We start from the raw sequence: 19,733 nt of genomic DNA on the forward strand, positions 1-19,733 counted from the left end.
GAGATTGACTTAATGACAGGTTTGAAACAAACCAAAGCCTGTACAAAACAATGAATATCAGGAAGATAAGCGATCTTTCTGTGAAAAAGAACAGAAAGAGCAGAGATTTGTCCTTTCAAAGAACTTGCAGACAAACCCTTATCCAAACCATCCTGAAGTAATTGTAAATTTCTAGGAATTCTAAAAGAATGCCAAGAGAATTTATTAGAAGAACACCAAGAAATGTAAGTCTTCCAGACTCGATAATAAATCTTCCTAGACAGAGATTTACGAGCCTGTAACATAGTATTAATCACTGAGTCAGAGAAACCTCTATGACTAAGAATCAAGGGTTCAATTTCCATACCTTCAAGTTTAATGATTTGAGATGCTGATGGAAAAATGGGCCTTGAGATAGAAGGTCTGGTCCAAGGTTGGCAACTGGCCATCCGAATGAGATCCGCATACCAAAACCTGTGAGGCCATGCTGGAGCCACCAGCAGTACAAACGAACGTTCCATTAAAATTTTGGAAATCACTTTTGGAAGAAGAACTAGAGGCGGAAAGATATAGGCAGGATGATAATTCTAAAGACCGCTGCTTCATAACCCTGTCCGCCTGCTCTGAGCAGGCGGACAGGAACCGCCGGAAATCAACCCGATCGAATACGATCGGGTTGATTGACAGCTCCCTGCTGGCGGCCGATTGGCCGCGAGTCAGCAGGGGGCGGCGTTGCACCAGCAGCTCTTGTGAGCTTCTGGTGCAATGTTAAATGTGGAGAGCGTATTGCTCTCCGCATTTAGCGAGGTCTTGCGGACCTGATCAGTGTCGGATCAGGTCCGCAAGCCCTTTGATAAATGGGCCCCCTAGAATTTCCATGCACAATGCTACCGAAGGGAACAATTGAGACTGAAGGTTTTGACAAGCTGAAACCAATTTCAGACGTCTCTTTTCTGTTAGAGACAAAGTCATGGACACTGAATCTATTTGGAAACCCAAAAAGGTTACCCTTGTCTGAGGAATCAAGGAACTCTTTGGTAAATTGATCCTCCAACCAAGTCTTTGAAGAAACAACACATTCTGCAGAATGTAAAGACTGAGCAAGTACCAAGATATCATCCAAATAAGAAAATACCGCAATACCCTGTTCTCTGATTACAGAGAGAAGGGCACCGAGAACCTTCGAAAAGATCCTTGGAGCTGTTGCTAGACCAAAAGGAAGAGCAACAAACTGGTAATGCTTGTCTAGAAAAGAGAATCTCAGAAACTGATAGTGATCTGGATGAATCGGAATATGAAGATATGCATCCTGTAAGTCTATTGTGGACATATAATGCCCTTGCTGAACAAAAGGCAGAATAGTCCTTATAGTCACCATTTTGAATGTTGGTATCCTTACATAACGATTCAATATTTTTAGATCCAGAACTGGTCTGAAGGAATTCTCCTTCTTCGGTACAATGAATAGATTTGAGTAAAGCCCCAGACCCCGTTCCAGAATTGGAACTGGCATAATTACCCCAGCCGACTCTAGGTCTGAAACACATTTCAGAAACGCCTGAGCCTTTACTGGATTTACTGGAATGTGTGAGAGAAAAAAAATCTTCTTACAGGCGGCCTTACCTTGAAACCTATTCTGTACCCTTGTGAAACAATGTTCTGAATCCAAAGATTGTGAATCGAATTGATCCAAACATCTTTGAAAAATCGTAACCTGCCCCCTACCAGCTGTGCTGGAATGAGGGCCGCACCTTCATGCGGATTTGGGAGCTGGTTTTGACTTTCTAAAAGGCTTGGATTTATTCCAGACTGGAGAAGGTTTCCAAACTGAAACCGTTCCTTTAGAGGAAGGGTCAGGCTTCTGCTCCTTATTCTGACGAAAGGAACGAAAACGATTAGCAGCCCTATATTTACCTTTAGATTTTTTGTCCTGAGGCAAAAAGGCTCCCTTCCCCCCAGTAACAGTTGAAATAATTGAATCCAACTGAGAACCAAATAATGTATTACCTTGGAAAGAGAGAGAGAGCAATGTTGACTTAGAAGTCATATCTGCATTCCAAGTTTTAAGCCATAAAGCTCTTCTAGCTAAAATAGCTAAAGACATATACCTGACATCAATTCTAATGATATAAAAAATGGCATCAAAGTTATTAGCATGTTGAAGAAGTTTAACAATGCTATAAGCATTATGGTCTGATACTTGTTGCCGTAAAGCCTCCAACCAGAAAGTGGAAGCTGCAGCAACATCAGCCAAAGAAATAGCAGGTCCAAGAAGATTACCTGAACATAAATAAGCTCTCCTTAGAAAGGATTCAAGCTTCCTATCTAAAGGATCCTTAAAGGAAGTACTATCTGCCGTAGGAATAGTAGTACATTTAGCAAGAGTAGAGATAGCCCTATCAACTTTGGGGATTTTGTCCCAAAACTCTAATCTATCAGATGGCACAGGGTACAATTTCTTAAACCTTGGAGAAGGAGTAAATGAAGTACCCAGACTATTCCATTCCCTAGAAATCACTTGTGAAATAGCATCAGGGACTGGAAAAACTTCTGGAACAACTACATGAGGTTTAAAAACTGAATTTAAACGCTTAGCAGATTTAGCATCAAGAGGACTAGACTCCTCCATATCTAATGCAATCAACACTTCTTTAAGTAAAGAACAAATAAATTCCATCTTAAACAAATATGAAGATTTATCAGTGTCGATATCTGAGGCAGAATCTTCTGAACCAGATAGATCCTCATCAGAAACAGATAAGTCAGAATGATGGCGGTCACTTAAAAATTAATCCGAAATATGAGAAGTTTTAAAAGACCTTTTACGTTTACTGGAAGGAGGAATAACAGACACAGCCTTCCTAATAGAATTAGAAACGAATTATTTTACATTAACAGGAACATCCTGAACATTAGATGTTGAAGGAACAACAACAGGTAAAGGAATATTACTAATGGAGACACTATCTGCATTGGAAAGTTTATCATGGCAACTAACACAAACTACAGCCGGAGGAACAGTTACCACAAGTTTACAACAAATGCACTAAACTTTGGTAGAACCAGCATCAGGCAGCGTCTTTCCAGTAGTAGATTTTGATCCAGGGTCAGGTTGTGACATCTTGCAATATGTAATAGAAAAAACAACATATAAAGCAAAATTATCAAATTCCTTAAATAACAGTTTCAGGAATGGGAAAAAATGCAAAATAACAAGCCTCTAGCAACCAGAAGCAACAAAAAAGTGAGACTTAAATAATGTGAGAAAAAGTGGAACAAAAAAAAGACGCCCACATTTTTGGCGCCTAAACCGACGTCCACATTTTTTGGGGCAAAAAAGTCTCATACACATGTGTCAAAAAGACTGATGTAACTACGAACAACTTCCGGCGTCAACTACGGCGCCGGAAATGACAAAATTTTGCGCCAAAAAAACAGAATTTATGTTTACCTGATAAATTACTTTCTCCAACGGTGTGTCCGGTCCACGGCGTCATCCTTACTTGTGGGATATTCTCTTCCCCAACAGGAAATGGCAAAGAGCCCAGCAAAGCTGGTCACATGATCCCTCCTAGGCTCCGCCTTCCCCAGTCATTCGACCGACGTAAAGGAGGAATATTTGCATAGGAGAAATCATATGATACCGTGGTGACTGTAGTTAGAGAAATTAAATCATCAGACCTGATTAAAAAACCAGGGCGGGCCGTGGACCGGACACACCGTTGGAGAAAGTAATTTATCAGGTAAACATAAATTCTGTTTTCTCCAACATAGGACACGGATGATGGGAGGGAGCAAATCAGGTCACCTAGATGGAAGGCACCACGATTTGCAAAACCTTTCTCCCAAAAATAGCCTCAGAAGAAGCAAAAGTATCAAATTTGTAAAATTTGGTAAAAGTGTGCAGTGAAGACCAAGTCGCTGCCTTACATATCTGATCAACAGAAGCCTCGTTCTTGAAGGCCCATGTGGAAGCCACAGCCCTAGTGGAATGAGCTGTGATTCTTTCAGGAGGCTGCCGTCCGGCAGTCTCATAAGCCAATCTGATGATGCTTTTAAGCCAAAAAGAGAGAGAGGTAGAAGTTGCTTTTTGACCTCTCCTTTTACCAGAATAAACAACAAACAAGGAAGATGTTTGTCTGAAATCCTTTGTAGCCTCTAAATAGAATTTTAGAGCACGAACTACATCCAAATTGTGCAACAAACGTTCCTTCTTTGAAACTGGATTCGGACACAAAGAAGGCACAATTATCTCCTGGTTAATATTTTTGTTAGAAACAACTTTCGGAAGAAAACCAGGCTTAGTACGCAAAACCACCTTATCTGCATGGAACACCAGATAAGGAGGAGAACACTGCAGAGCAGATAACTCTGAAACTCTTCTAGCAGAAGAAATTGCCACCAAAAACAAAACTTTCCAAGATAATAACTTAATATCTACGGAATGTAAGGGTTCAAACGGAACCCCTTGAAGAACTGAAAGAACTAAATTGAGACTCCAAGGAGGAGTCAAAGGTTTGTAAACAGGCTTGATTCTAACCAGGGCCTGAACAAAAGCCTGAACATCTGGCACAGCCGCCAGCTTCTTGTGAAGTAAAACAGATAAAGCAGAAATCTGTCCCTTCAAAGAACTTGCAGATAATCCTTTCTCCAAACCCTCTTGTAGAAAGGATAGAATCTTAGGAATTTGTACCCTGTTCCATGGGAATCCTTTCGATTCGCACCAACAGATATATTTCTTCCATACTTTATGGTAAATTTTCCTAGTTACAGGCTTTCTAGCCTGAATAAGAGTATCAATGACAGAATCTGAGAACCCACGCTTTGATAAAATCAAGCGTTCAATCTCCAAGCAGTCAGTTGGAGTGATGCCAGATTCGGATGTTCGAACGGACCTTGAACAAGAAGGTCCCGTCTCAAAGGTAGCTTCCATGGTGGAGCCGATGACATATTCACCAGGTCTGCATACCAAGTTCTGCGTGGCCACGCAGGAGCTATCAAGATCACCGAAGCCCTCTCTTGATTGATCCTGGCTACCAGCCTGGGAATGAGAGGAAACGGTGGGAACACATAAGCTAGGTTGAAGGTCCAGGGTGCTACTAGTGCATCTACTAGAGTCGCCTTGGGATCCCTGGATCTGGACCCGTAGCAAGGAACCTTGAAGTTCTGACGAGACGCCATCAGATCCATGTCTGGAATGCCCCATAATTGAGTTATTTGGGCAAAGATTTCCGGATGGAGTTCCCACTCCCCCGGATGAAATGTCTGACGACTCAGAAAATCCGCTTCCCAATTTTCCACTCCTGGGATGTGGATTGCAGACAAGTGGCAGGAGTGAAGCTCCGCCCATTGAATTACTTTGGTCACTTCTTCCATCGCCAGGGAACTCCTTGTTCCCCCCTGATGGTTGATATATGCAACAGTCGTCATGTTGTCTGATTGAAACCTTATGAATTTGACCTTTGCTAGTTGAGGCCAAGCCTTGAGAGCATTGAATATCGCTCTCAGTTCCAGAATGTTTATCGGGAGAAGAGATTCTTCCCGAGACCATAGACCCTGAGCCTTCAGGTGTTTCCAGACCGCGCCCCAGCCCACCAGGCTGGCGTCGGTCGTTACAATGACCCACTCTGGTCTTCTGAAGCTCATCCCTTGGGACAGGTTGTCCAGGGTGAGCCACCAACGGAGTGAATCTCTGGTCCTCTGATCTACTTGGATCGTCGGGGACAAATCTGTATAATCCCCATTCCACTGTCTGAGCATGCACAGTTGTAATGGTCTTAGATGAATTTGCGCAAAAGGAACTATGTCCATTGCCGCAACCATCAAACCTATTACTTCCATGCACTGCGCTATGGAAGGAAGAAGAACAGAATGAAGTACTTGACAAGAGCTTAGAAGTTTTGATTTTCTGGCTTCTGTCAGAAAAATCTTCATTTCCAAGGAGTCTATTATTGTTCCCAAGAAGGGAACTCTTGTTGACGGAAATAGAGAACTTTTTTCTACGTTCACTTTCCACCCGTGAGATCTGAGAAAGGCTAGGACAATGTCCGTATGAGCCTTTGCTTGTGGTAGAGACGACGCTTGAATCAGTATGTCGTCCAAGTAGGGTACTACTGCAATGCCCCTTGGCCTTAGCACCGCTAGAAGGGACCCTAGTACCTTTGTGAAAATTCTTGGAGCAGTGGCTAGTCCGAATGGAAGTGCCACAAACTGGTAATGCTTGTCCAGAAAGGCGAATCTTAGGAACCAATGATGTTCCTTGTGGATAGGAATATGTAGATACGCATCCTTTAAATCCACCGTGGTCATGAATTGACCTTCCTGGATGGTAGGAAGAATTGTCCGAATGGTTTCCATCTTGAACGATGGGACCTTGAGAAATTTGTTTAGGATCTTGAGATCCAAAATTGGCCTGAATGTTCCCTCTTTTTTGGGAACTATGAACAGATTGGAGTAAAACCCCATCCCTTGTTCTCCTAATGGAACAGGATGAATCACTCCCATTTTTAACAGGTCTTCTACACAATGTAAGAATGCCTGTCTTTTTATTTGGTCTGAAGACAATTGAGACCTGTGGAACCTTCCCCTTGGGGGTAGTTCCTTGAATTCCAGGAGATAACCTTGAGAAACTATTTCTAGCGCCCAAGGATCCTGAACATCTCTTGCCCAAGCCTGAGCGAAGAGAGAGAGTCTGCCCCCCACCAGATCCGGTCCCGGATCGGGGGCCAGCATCTCATGCTGTCTTGGTAGCGGTAGCGGGCTTCTTGGCCTGCTTACCTTTGTTCCAGCCTTGCATCGGTCTCCAGGCTGGCTTGGTTTCAGAAGAATTACCCTCTTGCTTAGAGGATGTAGAATTTGAGGCCGGTCCGTTTCTGCGAAAGGGACGAAAATTTGTTTTATTTTTAGCCTTAAAAGACCTATCCTGAGGAAGGGCGTGGCCCTTTCCCCCAGTGATGTCTGAAATAATCTCTTTCAAGTCAGGGCCAAACAGCGTTTTCCCCTTGAAAGGGATGTTAAGCAATCTGTTCTTGGAGGACACATCCGCTGACCAAGACTTCAGCCAAAGCGCTCTGCGCGCCACAATAGCAAAGCCTGAATTTTTCGCCGCTAATCTAGCTAATTGCAAAGTGGCGTCTAAGGTAAAAGAGTTAGCCAACTTAAGTGCTTGAACTCTGTCCATAACCTCCTCATAAGAGGATGCTTGATTGAGCGACTTTTCTAGTTCCTCGAACCAGAAACACGCTGCTGTAGTGACAGGAACAATGCATGAAATTGGTTGCAGAAGGTAACCTTGCTGAACAAACATCTTTTTAAGCAAACCCTCTAATTTTTTATCCATAGGATCTTTGAAAGCACAACTATCTTCTATAGGGATAGTGGTGCGTTTGTTTAGAGTAGAAACCGCCCCCTCGACCTTGGTGACTGTCTGCCATAAGTCCTTCCTGGGGTCGACCATAGGAAATAATTTCTTAAATATAGGGGGAGGGACAAAAGGTATGCCGGGCCTTTCCCATTCTTTATTTACAATGTCCGCCACCCGCTTGGGTATAGGAAAAGCTTCGGGGGGCACCGGGACCTCTAGGAACCTGTCCATCTTACATAATTTCTCTGGAATGACCAAATTGTCACAATCATCCAGAATAGATAACACCTCCTTAAGCAGAGCGCGGAGATGTTCCAATTTAAATTTAAATGTAATAACGTCAGGTTCAGCTTGTTGAGAAATTTTTCCTGAATCTGAAATTTCTCCCTCAGACAAAACCTCCCTAGCCCCTTCAGACTGGTGTAAGGGCATGACAGAACCATTATCATCAGCGTCCTCATGCTCTTCAGTATCTAAAACAGAGCAGTCGCGCTTTCGCTGATAAGTGGGCATTTTGGCTAAAATGTTTTTAATAGAATTATCCATTACAGCCGTTAATTGTTGCATAGTAAGGAGGATTGGCGCACTAGATGCACTAGGGACCTCCTGAGTGGGCAAGACTGGTGTAGACATAGAAGGAGATGATGCAGTACCATGCTTACTCCCCTCACTTAAGGAATCATTTTGGGCAACATTACTATCAGTGGCATCATTGTCCCTACTTTGTTTGTCACATTCATCACATATATTTAAATGGAGAGGAACCTTGGCTTCCGAACATACAGAACATCGTCTATCTGATAGTTCAGACATGTTAATAGGCATAAACTTGATAACAAAGCACAAAAAACGTTTTAAAATAAAACCGTTACTGTCTCTTTAAATTTTAAACTGAACACACTTTTTTACTGAATATACGCAAAAGTATGAAGGAAATGTTCAAAATTCACCAAAATTTCACCACTTAAAAGTATTGCACACCAAATTTGAAAGCTTTAACTCTTAAAATAACGGAACCGGAGCCTTTTTTATATTTAACCCCTATACAGTCCCTGGTATCTGCTTTGCTGAGACCCAACCAAGCCCAGAGGGGAATACGATACCAAATGACGCCTTCAATAAGCTTTTTCAGTGGACCTGAGCTCCTCACACATGCATCTGCATGCCTTGCTTCTCAAAAACAACTGCGCATTAGTGGCGCGAAAATGAGGCTCTGCCTATGACTAGAAAAGGCCCCCAGTGAAAAAGGTGTCCAATACAGTGCCTGCCGTTTTTTTAACAAAATTCCCAAGATTAAAATAACTCTCCAAAGTTATAAACCATTAAATATGCTTATAAAGTAATCGTTTTGGCCCAGAAAAATGTCTACCAGTCTTTAAAGCCCTTGTGAAGCCCTTTTATTCTTATATTGAAAATTAAGAAAATGGCTTACCGGATCCCATAGGGAAAATGACAGCTTCCAGCATTACCAAGTCTTGTTAGAAATGTGTCATACCTCAAGCAGCCAAAGTCTGCTCACTGTTTCCCCCAACTGAAGTTAATTCCTCTCAACAGTCCTGTGTGGAAACAGCCATCGATTTTAGTAACGGTTGCGAAAATCATTTTCCTCTTACAAACAGAAATCTTCATCTCTTTTCTGTTTCAGAGTAAATAGTACATACCAGCACTATTTTAAAATAACAAACTCTTGATAGAAGAATAAAAACTACATTTAAACACCAAAAAACTCTGAGCCATCTCCGTGGAGATGTTGCCTGTGCAACGGCAAAGAGAATGACTGGGGAAGGCGGAGCCTAGGAGGGATCATGTGACCAGCTTTGCTGGGCTCTTTGCCATTTCCTGTTGGGGAAGAGAATATCCCACAAGTAAGGATGACGCCGTGGACCGGACACACCTATGTTGGAGAAAAGTTTGCGTCAAGAATGACGCAATAAAATGAAGCATTTTCTGCCCCCGCAAGCCTAACAGCCCGCAGGGAAAAATAGTCAATTGAAAATTTTCAAGGTAAGAAAAAAATATTTATTCATATGCATTATCCCAAATAATGAAACTGACAGTCTGAATGAAGGAATACTGATTATCCTGAATCATGGCAAATATAAGTTTAAACACATATATTTAGAACTTTACATATAAAGTGCCCAACCATAGCTTAGAGTGTCACAAAAAATAAGACTTACTTACCCCAGGACACTCTTCTACATATAGTAGATAGCCAAACCAGTACTGAAACGAGAATCAGTAGAGGTAATGGTATATAAGAGTATATCGTTGATCTGAAAAGGGAGGTAGGAGAAGAAATCTCTACGACCGATAACAGAGAACCTATGAAATAGATCCCCTAGAGGAAGACCATTGTATTCAAATAGGCAATACTCTCTTCACATCCCTCTGACATTCACTGCACTCTGAGAGGAAAACCAGGCTTCAGCCTGCTGCGAAGCACATATCAACATAGAATCTAGCACAAACTTACTTCACCACCTCCATGGGAGGCAAAGTTTGTAAAACTGAATTGTGGGTGTGGTGAGGGGTGTATTTATAGGCATTTTAAGGTTTGGGAAACTTTGCCCCTCCTGGTAGGAATGTATATCCCATACGTCACTAGCTCATGGACTCTTGCTAATTACATGAAAGAAACATCCGGGAATGACAGACTCGCGTCATAGATGACACAACCTTGTGAAGGACTCAGCATCGACTAAGATGCCGGAAATTACGAATTTGCATCAATGAACGTAATTTTGCGGCAAAAAATCTTGCGCCAAGAATGACGCAATAAACTTTTGCATTTTGCGCCCTCGCGAGCCTAATTCTGCCCGCAAATTTAAAAAAAAAAAAACAGTCAATTGAAAAAAAGACTATACCTCAAGTAAGAATAAATTTTTCCTAAAAAATTATTTTCCCAGATATGAAACGGACAGTCTGCAAAAGGAAATATACTGAAACCTGAATCATGGCAAATATAAGTACAATACATATATTTAGAACTTTATATAAATACATAAAGTGCCAAACCATAGCTGAGAGTGTCTTAAGTAATGAAAACATACTTACCAAAAGACACCCATCCACATAAAGCAGATAGCCAAACCAGAACTGAAACGGTTATCAGTAGAGGTAATGGTATATCAGAGTATATTGTCGATCTGTAAAGGGAGGTAGAAGATGAATCTCTACGACCGATAACAGAGAACCTATGAAATAGATCTCCCGTGAGGAAAACCATTGCATTCAATAGGTGATACTCCCTTCACATCGTTCTGACATTCACTGTACTCTGAGAGGAATCAGGCTTCAACAATGCTGAGAAGCGCATGTCAACGTAGAAATCTTAGCACAAACTTACTTCACCATCTCCATAGGAGGCAAAGTTTGTAAAACTGAATTGTGGGTGTGGTGAGGGGTGCATTTATAGGCATTTTGAGGTTTGGGAAACTTTGCCAATTCTGGTAGGATTGTATATCCCATACGTCACTAGCTCATGGACTCTTGCCAATTACATGAAAGAAAAGGCAGTTCTTTTTTTCCTATTTTTACTACGTCTTATTCTCCCCTGCTTGGTTCGGCCACCCCAATAAATCAGCCCTGGACACTACATATCATGTGACTCAGCAATGTCCCAGTTAGTGTGCCCTGCCCATACTCCCAAAGTTGTCATGTGACATTTGCACCGTCCGGCACGGGGGGTAGAGTTTAAAAGAAAAGAAAAAAAGGCAGTAAACTGTATAATATTTTTATTAGGACTCTTTGTGGGCCCCTTCCGGCCCTCAGGCACCAACTGCACCGCTGGTAGCTCCGCCCCTGGTTCTGTCTAAAAAGCACAGAGGGGGGAGTAGTATTTTTACCCTTCTCCTCAGCCCAATGGAGCTTGCTCCTTTTATATAACGTCACTGACACAAATGTACTTAACGACGCAGATATAAATATAATAGTTTATATTTGTTTAATGAGCAATCTGTTCTATTTTCCTAGTAATTAAAGTCAGCATAATATCTATTTTACTCACCTAACACATATGAGTTCATGCTGATAACAGGCTCCAATGTCTGTGCTCAGGAAGAAGGTTCCCTTATTCACTCCAGTTACATCAATACCTGATATCTCTCAGTGCTCTGGCCGTGTCTGTAAAAAGTATATTAAATGGTTTAGACAGATAATAATAAATAATGGTTCTGATTAACTGTACGTATGGTATAATTAAAGGCACGCATAACAATTCATGTGATACAGATCAGCTGATTAGGTTATTACATATGTGCTATTGATTCAGCACAAACATTTAGTACAGTTAGCCCTGTGGGTGTTATAATTGCCCCTTAAATATGAATTTTCCCAGATCTATACAACATAATGTTAGAAAATCTATTTAAGTGGGGCCATATCCCAACTTTACAAATAAATTATAATCTTTGTTTTCTATCATTTATATGAAACAATATTTTCTCCTGAAAGAAATGTTAGAAATCAGCTGTTTAAATATAAGTTAAATTGGATACTGCAGTATTGGTATTGTACTTCCTACTAATTCTCCCTGTCAGACATTTTGTCATGTGCTCCACCCCCAGTCCTTTAACTTCTCTTGGTCAATACTGAGTTGTCTTAAATCACACTGCAATGGGGTGTGGGAGAGATAGGCACTACAATGCTCATTTCAAATGTTATCTTGGATAGAGTTAAGAAAATAAAGAATTTGTGTTTTTGCAGTGATAATAAAATGAGATGTTCTTTTGGCAAATTCAGTCCATTTAAAAGTACCATAAAGGGGGGCGTGGCCTGACCGAGCTAAGAAATGGACGCATAGTCACAGAGCTCCGCTCAGCATACTGTACAAGATATCCTGACAAAGTCCTAACTAATAGCAAGACTTAATTAAAACTAATGAAGAAACTTCTCTAACAACAGCACAACCATCACTGATCAGTTTGAATCAAGACACCAGCAGAGAAGACGCCAATCGGTAAGACAGTAGCATGACAGCACGGACGGCTAACAGACCCCACTACTAATAGAACGAGACCTAACAAGAAGAGCCGAAACTGCTGGGGAGAGGAAAATGCCGGTGAGAGGCGGCACATGTTAAACTTAAGGGAATTCCTGTCTTACCGCAACCGCACACGAGCTGAAGTGAATCCAAGATGGCGCCGACTGCATGCAGAGCTTGAGAGTTGCGCTACTTACAGGACAGGCTCCGCTGCACAAAAGACAGACTCCAGGCGGGTAAAGAGGTGAGACTCATGACCGGAGGGGAAAGAGGTCCATTACCCTAAAAAAAAAAAACGGCTGCTGTGGTGGAGGGACTGTATATATATATATATATGTCCTGGTTATAAATAAAAGAAGGGACAAATGACTTGAGCGCAGTGAACTGCGTGAATCAAGAGATGGTAAAGGGCTGTGAATGTCAGCTTGGTAAAGGCTAACGCACACTCAGGAAAATGAATCCCTAAAACATGCAATAGTTTCCATTGCAAGCAATACAAGGAGGGAAATTTGAAAGCAACTCCTCATTGGCGGTATAAACCCTGATACATTTACAGCCACCCAGCTAGGAACCTAGCAAAAATCTATCTCACACAGAGACACTTAAGATATAGCTCCCTAATTATAGGGATTCATTGCAGAAATTGCAGCAAAGAAAATCATTTGGGCCACTTTGACAATGTCCTCTAGAAGGTTAATAAAGGAAGATAAGCTTCCCAAATCGACTTCTGTCAACACTTTTTTTAAAACAGCACCAATTCCCATAATGAACACAACAGGAGAACCAGAGGGGAGAGATCAGGAGGAGTCAGATATGGAACATGCTGACATAAATGAAGAATCAACTCCATCAACCAAAGCAGACCTGAAAGGCCTGGTCTCCAAGCAGGACATATCAGTAAGTTTCGAAAAACTTTGGAACAAAATAGACAACATGCACACCTCAATGACTAACAGCCTATCTGAAATTAAAACGGGCATAGCAGATCTTGGAGGTCGCATAGACTCACTAGAGGAACACACAGATACTCTTGTAGAGGACATCACTAATGTAACCTAATCAGTAGCATCCCATCACCAAGAGCTTGATGAGATCCACGAGAAACTCGAGGACGTGGAAAATAGTAGGAGAAATAATATTGGATGTTAGAGGAGAGGGGACAAAGCATACCAGCGAAACGTACGTCGGAACTGAACTTTTCTATATTGAGTTTTATTGCGTCTCTACACTAGCCAGGACACCTGGGGGCTTAGCGCTATTGTCTTGCTACTAAAGAGGTTTTGGTTTCGGCGGTCACACTCCTGCTGATCCATTTACCTCTTTGCAAGTTTGGCGATTTGAAGCATTTGTTACAGCATATCTGCTTTTGTACCCTTACATTGTGGTGTTATCAAGGCTTATGTGACGCTTTTATATATTTTAAAATAAATATGTATCCAAGTTTTGCCTAGTGTACTGTTTTCCCATCAGTATAAAGTGGGAGTGCGCATATCCTTGAGCTTAGTCGAAAGCTCCAACAAATGTGAGTAGTCATTTGTTACAAAACAACTACTTCCTCAAAGTGCCGTTACAGATTCACACTATGTTGCAATTTTCTGTTTCCTTTTTTATGGGATCTCCTTAAGTGTGTTGCTAGTTTAGCCTTCTTGGATTGAACGTGTAGTAGTAGGTTGTGGTCAGTTGGGTTTTGTTTGTGTTGGTTTTCTAGGGAATCTATAGTGGAAATAAGATCTGCTACAATTTTGCGTCTCTGTTTGGTAATGGAAGCTTTAATAGCCATAAGTTCGCCACGCATCACGCATTTATGGGCCTCCCACACTGATGTAGGAGAGGACCCCTCTGTGTTATTGAGAGTAAAAAATTCTGATAGGGATTTGGTTATTTTTTGTAAGATAATGGGGTCTGTTAAAAGTTGATCATCCAATTTCCAGATGTAATCATGTATTGGTTTGGAGGGCCATCGGAAGGTTCCTATGACTGAAGCGTGATCTGACCATGTTATGGGGGTGATGTGGAAGGAAGAAAACAGTGAAAGACCTGTGACGTCAGTGAAAATATAATCTATTCTGGAATATTGTTTGTGTGGGTAGGAGTAAAAAGTGTAGTCTTCCTTTGCGGGGTGGAATGTTCTCCATAGATCTATTGCAGTGAGTTTTTTCAGTGAGTTTAGTGTCCTGGAAATTTGCGTCTGGGGGACCGAGGAGCGGGTGGCGGAGCAGTCTATTGAGGGGTTTAAAGGTATATTTAAATCGCCACACATTATCAATATTCCTTTTTGATATTCTAGAATGAGATTTGATAATTTTTTAGTGAAAACTGATTGTTTAGAATTGGGTGTGTAAAAGGATACCAATGTGACTGGTCTTCCATATAGTAAGCCCACTACAATAAGGTATCTGCCTAATTTATCCCGTACAATATTTATTTCTTGGAAGGGTATGTTTTTCCTGATCAAGATACCTACTCCATTTTTCTTAGAGTTTGTGTGTGATGCAAAGAAACAGGGGCCAAATTTAGTGTTAAACGTGGTTGGTTCTCTGCCTTTACGGAAGTGACACTCTTGGAGAAATACTAGATCTGATTTGTGACTATTAAAGTCCCTTAATGCTTGAGATCTTTTTGCAGGTATGTTCAGACCCTGAGCGTTAATAGATTGAATATTAAGTGAGTTAGAGGGTGTTTTTAAGCGGGGTTTGTCAGTCATTGTAATTTGTCTTACCTATAATAAGGCTTTAATATTCTATGATATCGAGGCTATGGGATAGTAAGCTACTTGTCCTGTCGATTACCGGTAGTGACAGCGTGGAAGCATAGTAAAGAAAAGGGAAAGAAAAAATAAGGGAATACACAAACAGTATGAACATAACCATTTTTGTAAGATCTTATCGGTGAGGGAGCGATTCCCCCTCAGCGGCCCAACAGTGAAACAGATAACTATGATTATCTAACGTTAGCCCCCTGATTAATATTACATTTTGATCTCCATTTACTATATAGAGCAATACACATAGGGGAATGTTATTTACATTGAAAATAAGTCATAGCATTTAAACAATCTGCATACCTGGTGAGATAAAAAGTGTGACAACAAATATAACAACATTATTTGTCTTACTCTTACAAAGATAAACATTTACAACTAAACAGTACAAACAAGTAGAACGTAATTGAACATTTTAGAGTTCTAGAAATATTGTGTACTGGATTCGTCTAGAATCGTTAACTAGATGGGAGTCTCATACCTAGACCAGAAATTCTTAGCAAACTAAATTACTGGATTTACTCATTAAACGGTGTTACAATCAAGTATGTAAACAGTTATATACGACCTGTTAATGATCCCTGTGTCATAAGCAAGGATTAAAGTCTCCTTTCAGTCCAGAAACAAGTGTTTATTTTGAGGGAGTCGCCTTAGGACGTCTTCTAGATACTTTGATCCATGTCGAGTTTCGCTGTATAGAAGAGTGGGGTTGACCATTATTTGCTTCTTTACAGTGTCTTTAACTCATTTCCAATGTCTGGGAGATGTTATTGTGTGCACTGTTTAGTGCCAAGGATCGTAATGTCCCATGTGAGCTTTATTAAAAAATGTCCCCGGATTTAGTGCGATGCGGTGCAAGGAGCAGGCTAAATACTCTTACCCTCAGGTAGCTGTGAGTCATTGTCGGATCTCAGCCGGGCTGTGTCTCGGTTTCCAGAGGAGACTGTATGAAGCAGCTGAATGAGTAGTGCTGCGTAGTTAGGGCCTGGTTTGCGGTCAATATGGCGCCTTCCGGGCGTTCAGTATCTTTGCGGCCAAAATCTTGTATTCTTTGCGCTCTTCTTACATATCTAAGAGCCGTGGAAGGTTAGGAGGCCATCCGGAAGGTTTTTGGTCAGAATTGGTCGATAATCCTGTGCTTAAAGGGCCGCTGAGCAGGGAAAGGCTACGGAGCTAAGTCACAGTGCGACCATGAACCTGCACGTCCACGCCCCGCCTTGTAGGAGAAATATTATTAGACTGAAAGGAGTACCAGAAACCATCCTTAATAAAGATCTCCTCTCCTATATAGCTCAGCTCTTCCACCAGGTGACGGCAGGGACCGGGGATTTCAACATGGGGATCGAAAGAGCGCACAGAGCCCTCAAACCCAAGCCCAAAGAAGGAATGCCCCCTAGGGATATAATTATTAAGATGGCGCTATACCAAGACAAAGATAAAATCATACAAGCTGCGATGAAAAATCCCCCACTGAAATTCCAAGGGAACGTGATACAATTTTATCAAGACCTTAGTGTCCGAACACTACAGCGCAGGGGTTCCCTGAGACCGCTGACGCAGCTATTAAGGAAGCACCAAACACCATACAAGTGGGGTTTCCCCTTCGCCCTTTACATTACTAAGGACTCCAATACAATCACTCTCAAAGAACCTTCAGATATCCCAGAAGTTTGTCAGATGCTGGGACTGGAAGCACCACGGCTGTCACCCTCCACTTTCCCGACGCGACCTCCGAAGCCAGCAGAACAGATTTCCACACCACAATGGACCAAATCAACCAGGAAAAAGCAAAAGACATGAAGTCTCCTCCTTACAGCTTAGCAAGGAACTCACTGGACTCTCATCACTGTTTATAAAACAGGCATATGTGTGGCTTTTAGTTTTAGATTTATTGCCTCTCAACAATCCAAAGTTCCAACTGCTAGCATGGTATGGGAGCTTTAATGTAATCAAGAGGTTTAACTAACAATCTTCCGAAAATACGGCCCTCTTACGACGGGGTCATACTGGGCCACAAAACAAGGCCTGAACATAAAAGACTAAGTCTTTAGCATAGGACTACTAAATTATAAACATCTAGCTCAGTGTTGCTGAAGCGACACCCCCAAACTAACTATACTCATTTCTTCTTTGCTTTGTTCTCTTTCTCTCCCACCTCTTTCTTGTTTTCTTCTTCTCCTTCTTTCCCTTCCTCCTCTTGGAAGAGAGAATGTTGGACCATGTGTTATTTTATACTGTTCAGTTGTTATCTATTTTATTGTATGTTTAAGGATGCCGAGATTGGGAAATCATTGTTAGTGGTGCTCTTCAAGATTACAAATACGAAGCTCACACTAAGTTGGGATAGAACTCGGATGGGAGGTATGCTCAGGGGGGACTTCTTGAGACACGGTAAGTTAATAAGTTATAACCATTTTAAAAATGACATGTGAATTAAACATTATCACACACAATGTAAGGGGTCTGAACACTGACGTCAAAAGGAGAATGGCCTTTAAACAATACACTACACTTAAAGCCAATATTTTGTTCCTACAGGAAACACATTTTGTCAACCCTCAGTACTACTGGACTAAAAAATTCCCCACCCACTTTCACGCGACAGCAGAGACAAAAAAAAGAGGTGTTTCGATTTTGATCCACTCCTCAGTTAATTACATACATGAATCCACTATTGCGGGTGTAGAAGGTAGATATTTAATTTTAAAGGGCCAGATAGACAGCATAGATACTATCCTGTGTAACGTCTACGCACCTAATGAAAAACAACACGCTTTTTTTTGCAAATTTATCACAGCTTATGACACAATGGTCACAATACAGAACAATCTTGGCGGGTGACTTCAACATCCCCATGACACCGTTAGGCAACCAGACGTCTGTCGCAAGGACGAACAAACAGCTAAGGCGCAATAGTATAACTAAAAACATTCAATCCACGCTCAGCTCACATTCATTGGTCGATTCATGGGTCACATTAAATGGTGAAACCACTGAAACCACATTCTACTCAGCAGCACACAATACGTACTCTCGACTCAATTATATATACACTAGCCAAATTTTACAGCCGATTCTGCGCTCTTCCAACATATGCCCATGCATGTGGTCAGACCATTCGATAGGAACGCTCAGTATGAGTGGACTGACTGACCTCAACCGGATAAGGTCGTGGACCTACGACTCCGCATTACACAAAAACCCAACTATACACTCCTCCACTTTACAACACCTAGTTGAGTATTGGGATATAAATACAGACTCCACTAACAATCCCACACATGTATGGGCAGTCCACAAGTCGGTGATTAGGGGTATGCTTATAAAAGAAAAAGCTACACACAACAAAAAAAACGAGAAAGGAAATGATGCAGACACACGAAGATATAGCACATCTAGAAAGCCAACACAGATTAACCGGGAACCCCGCCATACTGCGCACACTGCAGAGCAAAAGAGATTCGTTAGCCAAGATTTGAACTCCCAGGGCAATAGAGCCATACTGAAATTGAAATCACAATATTTCATATATGCCAACAAACCGGATAAATTTTTAGCCCACAAGCTTAGAGAAAAATTTAAGGCAGCTAACATCCCACTTATTGAAAAGCAAGACGGTACTACCACTACTCACCCCATAAGGTTACACATAATTTGAGAGTAGAGGAACTCACACATAGCTTCCTAGAAACAACCACAATAGAAAAACTAACAGAAGAAGATAGGAAAACACTGAACGAGCCCATAACATCATTAGAAGTAGTCCTTGCAATTAGAGGTCTAAAACCGGGAAAGGCTGCGGGGCCAGACGGTTTCCCAGGGGAATACTATAAGCTTTTCAGGAAAGAACTTGTCCCCCACTTAACTAAATTTTGTAACTACATTATGAAAGGAAACCAGATTCCCCCCAAGTTGCTACAAGCAAAAATCATAGTAATACCTAAACCAGACAAAGACCCAAAAAAATGCCCTAGTTACCGCCCCATATCCCTTATTAATCAAGAATTGAAAATTTTTACTAAGATTTTGGCCAATAGACTGACACAAATATTACCTAAATTGATACACAGAGATCAGGTGTGATTTGTTAAGGACAGGGAAGCCCCGGACAACATTAGACATCTCATAAATATTGTTCACTACCTCTGCGAGACACGGACGCCTTCTCTGCTCCTCTCGTTGGACACGGAGAAGGCGTTCGACAGAGTAGATTGGGGATACATGATGAAGACCCTAGCACAAATGAATTTCGAGGGCCCCTTTGTAGACGCGATACGGGCCATCTATACTGGCCCTGCGGCATATGTATCCTCTAATGGCTACAGATCCATTCCCAATTTTAAATGGGACCCGGCAGGGCTGCCCATTGTCCCCCCTGCTGTTCGCGTTATGCATCGAACCCCTAGCGGCTAAAATAAGGGCTAACCCAGATATATCGGGAGTCAAAGTGGGAAGTACTGAATATAAATTGAGCCTCTTTGCAAACGATATACTGCTCACCCTAACCAGACCTATGTTGTCTCTGCCCAACCTATACGAGGTACTTGACGATTTTTCGTTGATTTCGGGCTACCGTATTAATATAGATAAATGTGAGATGCTACCAATAGAGATCCCCCCACACACGAAGAAACTATTAGAGGTGA

General features: G+C 41.6%; 1 protein-coding gene across 2 annotated transcripts in view; it reads right to left on the minus strand.

Annotated features, from left to right (window-relative positions):
- The window catches only part of LOC128659863 (oocyte zinc finger protein XlCOF6-like), a 153,374-nt gene that overhangs the window by 113,485 nt on the left and 20,156 nt on the right, over window positions 1–19,733 (minus strand). For both annotated transcript variants that reach the window (XM_053713437.1, XM_053713438.1), the window contains exon 2: window positions 11,352–11,467. In XM_053713437.1, coding sequence (XP_053569412.1) covers window positions 11,352–11,370 — 19 coding nt within the window. In that variant the 5' untranslated portion in view covers window positions 11,371–11,467. The remainder of the gene's footprint in view (window positions 1–11,351; window positions 11,468–19,733) is intronic.

Source organism: Bombina bombina, chromosome 5, assembly GCF_027579735.1.
Source record: "Bombina bombina isolate aBomBom1 chromosome 5, aBomBom1.pri, whole genome shotgun sequence".
NCBI classification, from domain to species: domain Eukaryota; kingdom Metazoa; phylum Chordata; class Amphibia; order Anura; family Bombinatoridae; genus Bombina; species Bombina bombina.